Raw genomic sequence first — 12,772 nt, forward strand, 5'->3', positions numbered from 1 at the left:
GTTTTTGTTTATTTTTTGTTTATTTTTAGAAAAACATAAACTACAAACGCGTTTGGTAATTGACAAAATGTTTAAAAAATTTTAAAAATATAAAAAAGAGTGAGAAATGGCAAGTGGCGGCGGAAGACGGTGGTGGAAAGTGGTGATGGTGGGTGGTGGGTAACTGGTGGTGGTAGGTGGTGGCGGGCGAGTGGTGGTGGTGGGTGGTGGGTGGGTGACGGTGGCGGGTGGTGGGTGGTAGCGAGTGGGTAGTGGTGGTGGTGGTGGTGGTAGCAGGTGGGTGGCGGATGACAGGTGGTCGTGGGTGGTGGCGGGTGGGTGACGGCGTCGGGTGGTGGGTGGCGGATGGCGGGTGGTGGTGGGTGGTGGCAGATGGGTGGTGGCAGATGGGTGGTGGGTGATGATGGTGGGTAGGTGGGTGACGGTAGTGGGTGGTAGCGAGTGGGTGGTGGCGAGTGGTGGGTGGTGGTGGCGAGTGGTGGGTGGTGGTGGCAGGTGGATGGCGGATGACGGGTGATGTTGGGTGGTGGCGGGTGGTGGTGGTGGTGGTGGTGGTGGTAGATGGGTGGGTGGGTGGGTGACGGTGGCGAGTGATAGGTAGTAGCGAGTGGGTGGTGGGTGGTGGGTGGTGGTGGCAGGTGGGTGGCGGGTAGGTGGTGGCAGTGGTGGTGGTGGTGGTGGGTGGCGGCGACGAGTGGATGGCATGTGGTGGATGGTGGTCGCAGGTGGGTAGTGAGTGGTGGTGTCAAGTAGGTGGCGGGTGGTGGTAGCGGGCGGTGGATGGTAGTGGCGGGTGGATGGCAGGTGGCGGGTAGTGGGTGGTGGTGGCAGGTGGATGGTGAGTGGTGGTGGCGGAAGACGGTGGTGGAAAATGGTGGCGGGTGGTGGCTAGTGTTGGATGGTAAAAAAAAAAAAAACTCAAAACTCAAAACGGAAACACATTTTTTGTGTTTTCATTTTTTGGCCAAATTTATAAACTGAGACCACTGATTTATAAATCAAAAATTTTACCAAACAAGTTTTTATTTGAATTTTTTAAAATTTTGTAAATATAAACAGAAAACTGAAAACGTAAGTGTTACCAAACGGCACCTAACTGTACTGTTATCAAGGGATTAAGTCCCTGTACTGTGTGACTGTAAATTTTGTATAGACTGTACTGTTTGTATATGTATGAATGCATGAAAAATCTTTTTGGCATACAGACTGTCACAGCTCATTGGACATTGTTTAATTACTGTATTGGCTTCCGCCAGGCCCTGTACTCTGCTTTACTGTATTACTGTTCAGCAGGCCTTCGGTAATCTCGGATTACTGGCCGGTTACGGTGCTAAACCCATAGGGCCGGGTTTGGGTCGTGACAGTGGCAGTAGAGGTAACAATGGTAGTAGTGGTGGTGGTGGCGGCATGATGGAGGTAGTTGTGATAGTGGTGGTGGTTTTGTAATAATGTAGGTTGATGTTTATATTTAGTATTTATAAATTTAGTTAGAATTAAATAAATTTTACATGACTTAAATTTTTTTTATTTACATTTTAAAAGATACTTAAATTCTTAAATAACATTAATTATAATTATTAAATGAGTTTAATTAATTATCACTTAATATATTTAATTTTAAATACTGAATATGACTATCAAAGGCCCGCAATATGTCAGTCTTTATTCCACAAATATGTAGCTCAAGGGCATGGGTGTGAAATTGGCCCAGCCAGCCCATATCCAAAAGGTACTGCCAATGGCCCTTACCTTTCTTGTTTGGACACCTACCTACCAAAGTTGCTTCCACCAGGCAGGCCCAGTTTTTGATCACTTCATCATTGATGGTGCATGGATGTGTGGTCCAAGGTTTTAATGATTTTTTAATTTTTTAAAAAAAGACATAAAAAATAAAGATAATGAGTTAATTTTTTAATTTTTAATTATTTTTGTATTGCAGCAACTGGAGTGGTAATGTCATGAAGTTTGCTGAGAGTCATGCATGTTCATGTTCTACACAACTTCAACAACAACTACTGTTGAAACCAAACAATGCTTGGAAATCCTGCAGCAGTGCAAGATGCTGAATATCAAAGCTGTCACTATTAACATATTATCGTTGGCTGATCTTGTTCTTAGAGTTACCAACCACCACCTTAGATTGGGCTAGTAGACCTCTCTTTGAAAAGATTAATTATCTTTTTTGGCTATTTTAATTATGTACATATAACTAAGATAGAGTGAAAAGTAGTTGATTCGGCTCATGTTTTAATTAAAGTTTTCTTATGAGACAACTAACTCTTTGTATCTTTGTTCTTTTTAAGTATGATGATATAATTACAACTATGCCATTTTTTTGGATCTCCACTCCTGCCAACTCCATCCCGTAGCTCTTTTCCTCTAATTCCCCACATCTATCCATCCGCTTCCCAGCCTCCACACCCTCCCCCGCCATTCTCTTACCTCTAGTAACCCCTTTCCAACCCCGCAACCCTCTCTCGCCACCCTTTTATCTTCAACAACCTCTTTTCCCAACCTCTCAACTCTTCCCCGCCATTCCCCCACCTCCAACAAGCCCCTTCCTAGCCTCTTCGCCATCTCTCGTCACTCCCGCTTTCAATACCCTCCTTTCTCAACCTTCTCAACCCTCCAACCTTTTGCACACCCTTTTCCACCACCCCCCACTTTAGCCTCTCCTACCCTGCTTCTCCACCTTTGGTATGGGATCTCCTCTCCCCTACCTCTCCTCCCAATCACCTCTTCTTCCTTCCCCAAATCTTGTTGCCCCTGCATTTTCCTCCTCATCCCTGCATTCTTATTCTTCTTTTTATCTCATTCTTGTGCAACCCCTCTTTCTCTCCCTAGAGGGACGGCAGGGATGTGCTAGAGAGGGATAGCAGTGGCTAGGATGGACTGAAGATGAATGAAAAGGGTCCCTCTAGTTGGAGAAGGGCAGGAGAGGATGGTGACCAAAGCTGGTGATGGCTGGGGTAGAGTAGCGATACGTAGGCTTAGGGTTTAGGAGGTTAAGATGAAGACAAAATTAGAGTGAACATGCAAATATATATATATATATATATTTCAATATAAACAAGATGACAATATCAATTTTCTATTTACCTAATAATAAATTATTACTGAAAATAATGTTAGTGTTAAAGTAAATTAAAACCTATAAGAAACCAATATAATTATGTTCTAACTGTAATTATGTCAAAACAAGAGCAATACAAAAGCACAACTAGGAACAAATGAATTTATGGCTCCATACAATTTTGACAGACATCATTCATTGCAAATATCATTTTTCAACAGAATATATCTTAGGATTTCATGCAACTGGGTAATGTAAGTACTACATTTTTTACCCAAAGAGCAAAACTTTCAAAAAAACAAAACAAAACAAAAAGTGTACAAATGTCTTACAAAAACAAACCAGCTATAAAAACTAAAACCTTATTTATACAATTCATGCTAAACTGGAAATCAATCACTACAAACTGCCATGTTTTACCTCCAAATGCCCGCAATTTCATTCTACAAACCTCAATCATGTACTACTGATATAATTAACAATGCTGGAAGTGCTCAAGACAAGACCCTTATACAAGAAAAAGAGGAATTTATAGTCAGAGTTGAATACGATAAGGGACCCAATTCATCAGTTAATTAACCAGAATGAGGTAAGGAAAAGAATGAGCACAGGAAAGAGCTACTCGCGGGAATCAGAACCATACCACAATGCGTGGCTGAATATTAATAAATAAAATCAGCAAAGCCAATAGATGTCTGGGCAAAGAACAAACCAGCATTAAAAATGTCTTACAAAACATTTGTAAAGCATTTGGCCGAAAAAGCAAAACTTAAAAAAAAAAAACAAAACAAAACAAAGAGTTTACAAATGTCTTACAAAAACAAACCAGCTTTACAAAACTAAACCTTATTTGTACAATTCTTGCTAAACTGGAAAGCAATCGCTACAAACTGCCGTGTTTTACTTCCAAATGCCTGCAATTTCATTCTACAAACCTCAACCATGGACTACCGATATAATTTACAATGCTGGAAGTGCTCGAGACAAGACCCTTATACAAGAGCAAGAGGAATTTATAGTCAGAGTTGAATACGATAAGGGACCGAATTCATCAGTTAATTAACCGGAATGAGGTCAGGAAAAGAATGAGCACAGGAATGAGCTACTTGCAGGAATCAGAACAATACCACAATGCCTGGCTGATTGTTAATAAATAAAATCAGCAAAGCCAATAGATGTCGGGGCAAAGAATAGGGTTTCAAGTAGCAGATTTAAGTTACAACAAGAGGAACCCGATGAACAGTGAGAAGTGCATAAAGAGAGTAATGCTCATAGGTATTAACTTGAAGAGGGCATTTCTTGATGAGATGCTCACACTCAACTGCCCAGCGTTGATGAATTCATCTTTGGCAGTAGTTATGGAGACATTTACGGACGTTGAACCTGAATAAAAGAAACTCAAATAGGTGATGGCGGTGCAAATAAGACTAGTTTATCCTCCGAAAAAAGATGGTTCTGATGGACTTACAATCATAATTAGTCCACCCGAGCCGTTGGCGAGCTAGATCATAAACAAAAATCTTATCTTTGAGAACAAGATCTGCGCAAAGAAGCCAATTAATTCGTTACTCTCAATATAAAAGGTGAGCATGTACGGCAATGCACGTAAACCGTGCTTCATAATTTGCAATCTTCAATGCTAAATGAAACATAAAATTGGTGAAATTAAGATGACAATTTGCATTGATGGACTTCTTTTAGGGGTGGGGGTGGATGGAATAATGAAATATATATATATATATGCATGTTTGCGTGAATGTATTTATAGATAGATATTCTAATAGCATATAATGTTGAAAGAACTTTAACACGCACAGAGACAGGGGAACATATGCACAAGAATGAAGAGTTTCTGCAGAAAAAGCTTGTTGGTCTTAAGAATGCTTAAAGACCAAAAAGAAGAAAGAGGTCATATTGAACAAAATGACATGTCAAACTGCAGATATTTTCTTTCCAAGTTAATGATGCTTGTAATATATAATACCATGTATATAGATGCATACATAGATACGTAAACATGCAAAAACTTGAGAATACTACACACACACAAAAAGAAAGAGGAAAGGAAGATGGCGAAACCTATTGCAGTACAATTTTACAAAAAATAAACAAAACTTTGGCGAGAGGCAGCAAGTAGCTGCAACCCCAATCAAATTTGACAAAATATGTAGCCGCATTTAGAACAGGTAGCGTCATTCGAATCCATGTACTACTTTGAGTTACTAAATAGCCTCACACTTCAATGGAATGACAAAAAAAAACCCTGCTAAATCTGCTCACAAAACATGAGAGTATTAAGGGTTGGCGGAAGTTGCTTTACGATTAAACAACTTTGCCAAAGTATTTGTCCATTGAAATATATATTTAGTCCTGGAACCAACCTCCTAAAATAGTTATTCCTTGATACTGAACTTTCTGAAAGCCAATGCACCACATTACAGCACCATCCTGTCACAACAAATTGCTCAATTCAAGATTTAACATATGTAGCATGATATATTTCACTATAAAAAAAATTAAAATTAAAATGAATTTATTCATGTCTATTACAGAAAAGTCAGACAAAAGGAGGAATTGAACTAAAGAAGAAAGTTCAAGAACTCACAACAAAACCATAATGTACAAGGTAGTCTTCTGGTCTTAAAACCATGGATGCACCACCAGCAAAGTTTAAAGCAACGGGAGGAAATATCTCAGATATACTGTACACAGAACAAGAAAGGATCCTATTCAGGTGTCTAAACAAACTTGTAATCTTAGTTATTTTTAAAAATTTGTTCCAAAAAAATAAGAAGAAAATCATCCACTGGGTGAACCTGGTGGGTACTCGATAACACTGGTTTCCTTTCGAAGTGAATGGCACCGCAGATTGGGAAACAGCAGCAGTTATCTGCAAAGTCAATAAGCAAATAAGCTTCAAACTAATTTGGCAGTGAATTCTACGAAATTTCTTCACAAAAAGTATACTTCCTCAGTGGATGAACTATATCACATGGATAAATTTTCAATCTTTCGAAATGAGAAAATCTGCCACAGATTCAGTAGTTTTCCCCCAGGCAATACAAACAATTCATCTTGTGCTAATTGAAACCTCTTGCAGTGTATGAAGTGGATTCCATTATGTTAAAATAACTGATGTATTATTATTGATTGATGTATTACAAGATTGATGAATTACAATTCCTATACAATCTATATATAGAAGAAAATGTGGTAGTAGGTGTAGTGGAGGTGATAGTGGGTTAGGTGAAGTGGAGTGTGTGGTGAAGTGGAGGTAGGTGAAGTGGAGTGTGTAGTGGAGTAGGTGAAGGTAAAGATGGGAAATTCTAACAGCCCCCCGCAAACTCAAGGAGGAGAGAAACTAACTAACTTGAGTTTGGAGAGAGTAACAAAAACAAGAAAATACATAAAAATAAAAAAGGATAGGAGACACTGTATGGTCGTGTCAGACCGTTGGTGAAGACACGGTATGGGGTGTCATAACGTTGTAGAGGACACTGTATGGTGGTGTCATAACGTTGTAGAGGACACGGTATGGCGGTGTCAGACCGCTGTAGAAGACAGTTTATGGGGTCATGTCGGACCGTTGTAGAAGACAGTTTATGGGGTCATGTCGGACCGTTGTAGAAAAACAGTTTATGGGGTCATGTCGGACCGTTTGTAGAAGACAGTTTATGGGGTCATGTCGGACCGTTGTAGAAAAACAGTTTATGGGGTCATGTCGGACCGTTTGTAGAAGACAGTTTATGGGGTCATGTCGGACCGTTGTAGAAGACAGTTTATGGGGTCATGTCGGACCGTTGTAGAAGACAATGTTGTGACAGTTTACGGAGTCTTGCTGGACCCTTGTAGAAACTAACCGGAATCAATGTCGGGACAGTTTACAGAATCTTGTCGGACCCTTGTAGAAACTAACCGGAATCTATGTCGGGACAGTTTACAGAGTCTTGTCGGACCCATGTAGAAACTAACCGGAATCTATGTCGGGACAGTTTACAGAGTCTTGTCGGACCCATAAAGGAGCTAACCGGAATCAATGTCGGGACAGTTTACAGAGTCTTGTCGGACCCATAAAAAATCGCATCCTCAAAAGGTGCGCTCAATTTTTTAAAAAGGCGTGCCATCAAAAGGCGTGCCCAATCCATAAAAAGGCGTGCCATCAAAAAAGCGTGCCCAATTCATCAAAAGGTGTGCCGGACATGATGGCGAGGCACGTGGGCGCCTTGGCGTGCGTGCCCGTTTGTCGGCTGGTGGCAAGAGGCGCGCGATGCGCGTGGCTGCCTTGGCTATTTAACCAAGACGAAGGCTGAGGCTGAGGCATACCATTCTGAAACCTCTGAAACCAACCCTTCTCTGAAAAACTCTGCCTCTTTGGAGAGAGAAACTGTGGAACATTTTGTAGCCCAGAAAAATGGCTTCGTCTTCCCGCGGGCTGCTCACCCTCTTTCCCGACCTCAACGAGTCAACAAGAGAGAGAACTGGTGCGGTGGCACTGGAAACTCAACCAAGCGCCCCGGAGTTTACTCCGTTGAACTTTCCGATGCGGTCTGTGGAGCAAAGAATGGCAGTGCTGTCAGATGTGGAGGCCAATCAGTATACTCTGAAGGCATGTGTGGAAAGCATGACGGCGGTCACAAATTTGTCGAACCGACTGCAGAGTAGGACAAATGAGGTGCAGCATGTAAACTCCCAGCTGGCTCTGCTCCAACGCATGTATAAGGATGCGCGAGCAGAGATAAGTGTGCTAAGGGCAGAAAACAAGGAGCTGAAGCGGAAGGCCACCGTGATGTTCCGATTTGGAGGTCCGCCATATGCTGCAGGGGAAGAGTATGGGGGAGTGAACGTACTTGGTGGACAAGGAAGTTCCGAGGCAGCACCGTCAAGGACCGCCCAGGACGGAGGCAAAAAAAAGAGACCGGCAGCAGAGTAAAGAAGAAAAATCCCACTGTGGGTGTGGGTGTTTTGTTTTGGTTTGTGTTTTTTTTTTTTTTTTTTTTTTTTTTTTTTTTTTTTTTTTGTAAAATGGTGATCGGGGTGAGCCCCAACATGAATAAAATGAGTATGGTAGCAGTTCTTCTTCTTCTGTTTTTTTTTTTTTTTTTTTTTTTTTTTTTAAATAATAATACAATAAAATAGAGAAAGAAAACAGAGAAAAAGATGATGATGGGGGTGCAAAACAGTGTGTGTCCGGGTCAAAAGATGGAATAAAAATAAATATAAAAAAATATGAGTGGAGAAGGGTGGTGTGTAAAGTGTGAAATGTAATGATGAGATGTGTGTGCGCCTCGTGTATGGGTGCCCAGCTGCCCCCCCTTCAAAATGCAACCCGAGAGAGAGCCTTTGTTTTTTTTTATTTTTTTTATTTTTTATTTTTTTTTTGGAAAACCGTGCGTGTGTGTCGGGTGTGTGTGCTAAGTGTGTTGTAGCCCAGATGCTCTCTGTCTCCACCAAAATAACAAAGTAATCATCTGGAATCTCCTTTGCCCTTTCCCTTAGTTCCCGGACTTGCTCATCAAATCCCTCAGAAGCAGGATCGGGCAGAAAATCCTGTGGTTGCCAACATTTCTCCAGAGATTGTGGACGTGCTGGGTGCCGGGCTTGACACCCCAAGAAGCGAAGGAGTCGGAGGGCAATCGGGGCTTGAGCCAGTCGGAGAGGGACTGAGGTGTGGCGAAGCGGTGGATGAAATCAGGGAGAGTTGAGGAGTAGCGCCACCAGGGCCACGTGGCTCGAATCCATGGCCTGGAGAGAGAATCCAGTGGCGGAGCAGTCGAAGTTGGCGTCGTTGACCAGATCCTTGATCGCCTCCATGACCTTCTTCAGCAGACTGCCCTGAACAAGCCTCAGCTCCAACATGTTTCTTTCTCGGAGTTGTTTGATTTTCCGGGAAAGTTCAGAGCTAGGGTTTGCGGGAAGATGAAGTTACAGCGGAGTCAGGTATGTGTAAAGGTCCGGCGGGCGGCCAAGGCGAGGCTGCCGCCCGCCGGGGAAGCAGAATGACCAGGTTCTTAACCTTGCTCTGATACCATGTTAAAATAACTGATGTATTATTATTGATTGATGTATTACAAGATTGATGAATTACAATTCCTATACAATCTATATATAGAAGAAAATGTGGTAGTAGGTGTAGTGGAGGTGATAGTGGGTTAGGTGAAGTGGAGTGTGTGGTGAAGTGGAGGTAGGTGAAGTGGAGTGTGTAGTGGAGTAGGTGAAGGTAAAGATGGAAAATTCTAACACATTATTTAGGAAAGTACGATGATTAGAGTTAGATGGATTTAAATAGTCGTTTTGCTGTCAATTTAAGCAAATAGTCTGAAATGTTTGGATGCTCAAGTACATACCAACTTGAGGAGGAGGAGGAAGTAGTTGTACACCATAATGAGATAACCCATGTTAATCAAGGTTAATAAGCCAGATATGAAATCTTCTTCTCTTGATTTCAGGCCTTTATGTTACTGTTTAGCATACCTTTTGACGCTAATGCTGGGCTAAGTACCTTAGACATAAATACTGTTAAACAGGCTTTTTAAAGTTTGATGCGGCTTCACTAGTATATGCCACCAGTTTCCCTTTATTTTGTATCTCCCCTAAGAAAATAAATTTTAAAGAAAGTGCTGGAAATTTGTGTTAATGTATATAATATGATAGTGGTGTTGGTGAAGGATAGTGGCATGTATAGAATATGATAGTGGTGTTGGTGGTAGATAGTGGCATGTATATAATATGATAGTGGTGTTGGTGAAGGATAGTGGCATGTATAGAATATGATAGTGGTGTTGGTGGTAGATAGTGGCATGTATATAATATTGTTAGAATTTACCTACACCTACCACCACCTACTACCACACCTACTACACCTACCACCAATTTACCCTCACCTACTCCTCACCTACTACCCAAATCCTCTTCTATATAATAGGACTCCTTGTAATATCAATTATACAACAATCAGAAATCAATACATCAATCAATAATACAATTCTCTTTATACATTGAATTTTTAACATGGTATCAGAGCTATAAGATTTAGGCCTGTATTTCCTTCTCACCGGCGGGCAGCCGGCCGGCAACTTTGCCTTCGCTGCCCGCCGGACCTCTACACATACCTTGATTCCGCTGCCACTAAACCATCGTAGGTATTGTCTGCTTCGGTCGTGCGTTTTCCATCCACTGGTTCAGCTCGTTGGTGGACAAGCGTTGAGTTTTTGTGGTTATCAGTCTTCGCTGGTATCAGAGTAGAATCTGGAAAATTGTATTATCAGTCTTCGCTGGTATCAGTCTTCGCTGGTCGCTAGTGGCTCGCTAGTGTAAAGGTGGATTTTGTTTTTGGAAAATGGTAGCTGCACAGATGCTCTGCCACTGTGTAGAGGTGTTGCTGGAAGAGTAGAATCTGGATTCTGTTCAGAACTGTTCTGGATTAAATTTGTGTGTAAACTTTTGTGTATGACACTCTTTTCGGATACTTCCGGTTCTTCTTCTAGTTCAGCTTCTGCTCCTATTGTACCAGATCCATCCTTTCTACCGAATGCATTTTTACACCCTTCACATCTGCAGTTAATGGAGCATCCAACGCCACCCTGATAGCATTCACAATACTTCTTTAGGCAACCAGATTTCTTGCAATTGCATCCTCTTTTATGCCTTGCTGAAGCTGGAGTCTTGCTGGACTCATCCCCAATTTCTGGACTCTCTCCAGCTTTTTCCAGCCTACGCCTCTTCTTTTTTGGACTACTCTGATTAAGCTCTTCATGTGCGTGCTTCAAAAGTTGGTGCTGAGCTAATGTCAGCCGCGTGAAGGTACCAGACCATGTGTATTGTGCTTTAGCTTAAAAGGTGTAATCACTGTGCATGAGCTGTCACTCGGTCCTGATGCTTTTCAAGAAACCTCAATTGTTGATTATCTTTTTTTTTTTTTTTTTTTTTTCACCCACTAACCCCACTCAGTTTTTTTATTATTATTTTAGTATATCTATATCTTTCTGTTTCTTATCTTCTATTACCCAACACCAACTTTTGCACAATCCATTTCACACTACCAGCGCACATGCTTTCCATTCATATCTTATTCTTATTATTATTCTTAAAACCAACAAACCATCTTTTATTCATGGATCAACCCCGATCACATTTTTAAACAAAAAAAAAAAAAAAAAACCAAACAATACAATACACCAACACACATCCACAGGCGGGATTTTTCTTATCTACTCTGCCGCCGGTCTCTTCTTTTTGCCTCCGTCCTGGGCGATCCTTGCCGGTGTTGCCTCCGTGTTTCCCACTCCACTGGGCATGATCACTACTCCCTGCTCCTCCACTGCAGCATATGGTGGTCCTCCAAAACGGAACATCACGGTGGCCTTCCGCTTCAACTCCTTGTTTTCTGCCTTTAGCACACTTATCTCTGCTCGCGCATCCTTATACATGCGTTGGAGCAGAGCCAGCTGGGAGTTTAACTGCTGCACCTCATTTGCCCTACTCTGCAGCCGATTCGACAAGTTTGTAACCGCAGTCATGGTTTCCACACATGACTTTAATGTATACTGATTGGCTTCCACATCCGACTGCACTGCCATTCTTTGCTCCACCGACCGCATCGGAAAGTTCAACGGAGCAAACTCCGGGGCGCTTGGTTGAGTTTCCAGTGCCACCGCACCAGTTCTCTCTCTCGTTGACTCGTTGAGGTCGGGAAAGAGGGTGAGCAGCCCGCGGGAAGACGATGAAGCCATTTACTAGGCACCAGAGTGTTACACAGTATCTCTCTCAGAATTCTCTCTCAGAAAACAGAGTGTTACAGAATCTCTCTCAGAAATCTCTCTCAGAATATCTCTCGCAGGTTTTGTTTTTTGCCTCAGCCTCAGCCTCTGTCTTATAGCCGAGGCAGCCACGCGCATCGCGCGCCTCTTACCACCAGCCGACAAACGGGCACGCAAGCCAAGGCGCCCACGTGCCTCGCCATCATGTCCGGCACACCTTTTGATGAATTGGGCACGCCTTTTGATGGCACGCCTTTTGACAAAATTAGGCACACCTTTTGAGGGTGCAACTTTTTCAAGGGTCCGACAAGACTCTGTAAACTGTCCCGACATTGATTCCGGTTAGCTCCTTTATGGGTCCGACAAGACTCTGTAAACTGTCCCGACATAGATTCCGGTTAGTTTCTACAACGGTCCGACATGACCCCGTAAACTGTCTTCTACAACGGTCCGACATGACCCCATAAACTGTCTTCTACATCGGTCTGACACCGTCATCCAGTGTCCTCTACACCGTTATGACACCACCATACAGTGTCCTCTACAACGTTATGACACCCCCATACAGTGTCCTCTACAACGTTATGACACCCCCATACAGTGTCCTCTACAACGTTATGACACCACCATTCAGTGTCTTCACCAATGGTCTGACACGACCATACAGTGTCTCCTATCCTTTTTTATTTTTATGTATTTTCTTGTTTTGTAACTCTCTCCAAACTCAAGTTGGTTAGTTTCTATCCTCCTTGAGTTTGCGGGGGGCTGTTAGAATTTACCTACACCTACCACCACCTACTACCACACCTACTACACCTACCACCAATTTACCCTCACCTACTCCTCACCTACTACCCAAATCCTCTTCTATATAATAGGACTCCTTGTAATATCAATTATACAACAATCAGAAATCAATACATCAATCAATAATACAATTCTC

At 42.3% G+C, this 12,772-nt stretch overlaps 1 protein-coding gene across 3 annotated transcripts in view; it reads right to left on the bottom strand.

Moving 5' to 3' along the window:
• Positions 1–3,716: 3,716 nt before the first annotated feature.
• Positions 3,717–12,772, bottom strand: part of LOC114271851 (Eukaryotic aspartyl protease family protein) — a 29,799-nt gene continuing 20,743 nt past the window's right edge. For 2 of the 3 annotated variants that reach the window (XM_082919477.1, XM_082919478.1), the window contains exons 6-10: positions 5,890–5,963; positions 5,679–5,775; positions 5,455–5,521; positions 4,542–4,613; positions 3,717–4,456 (exon numbers count right to left, since the gene is read on the bottom strand). In XM_082919477.1, coding sequence (XP_082775603.1) covers positions 4,290–4,456; positions 4,542–4,613; positions 5,455–5,521; positions 5,679–5,775; positions 5,890–5,963 — 477 coding nt within the window. In that variant the 3' untranslated portion in view covers positions 3,717–4,289. The remainder of the gene's footprint in view (positions 4,457–4,541; positions 4,614–5,454; positions 5,522–5,678; positions 5,776–5,889; positions 5,964–12,772) is intronic. The other variant, XR_014363732.1, reaches the window with a different exon arrangement.

Source organism: Camellia sinensis, chromosome 3 (genome assembly GCF_055761805.1).
Source record: "Camellia sinensis isolate YWXY chromosome 3, ASM5576180v1, whole genome shotgun sequence".
Taxonomy (NCBI): domain Eukaryota; kingdom Viridiplantae; phylum Streptophyta; class Magnoliopsida; order Ericales; family Theaceae; genus Camellia; species Camellia sinensis.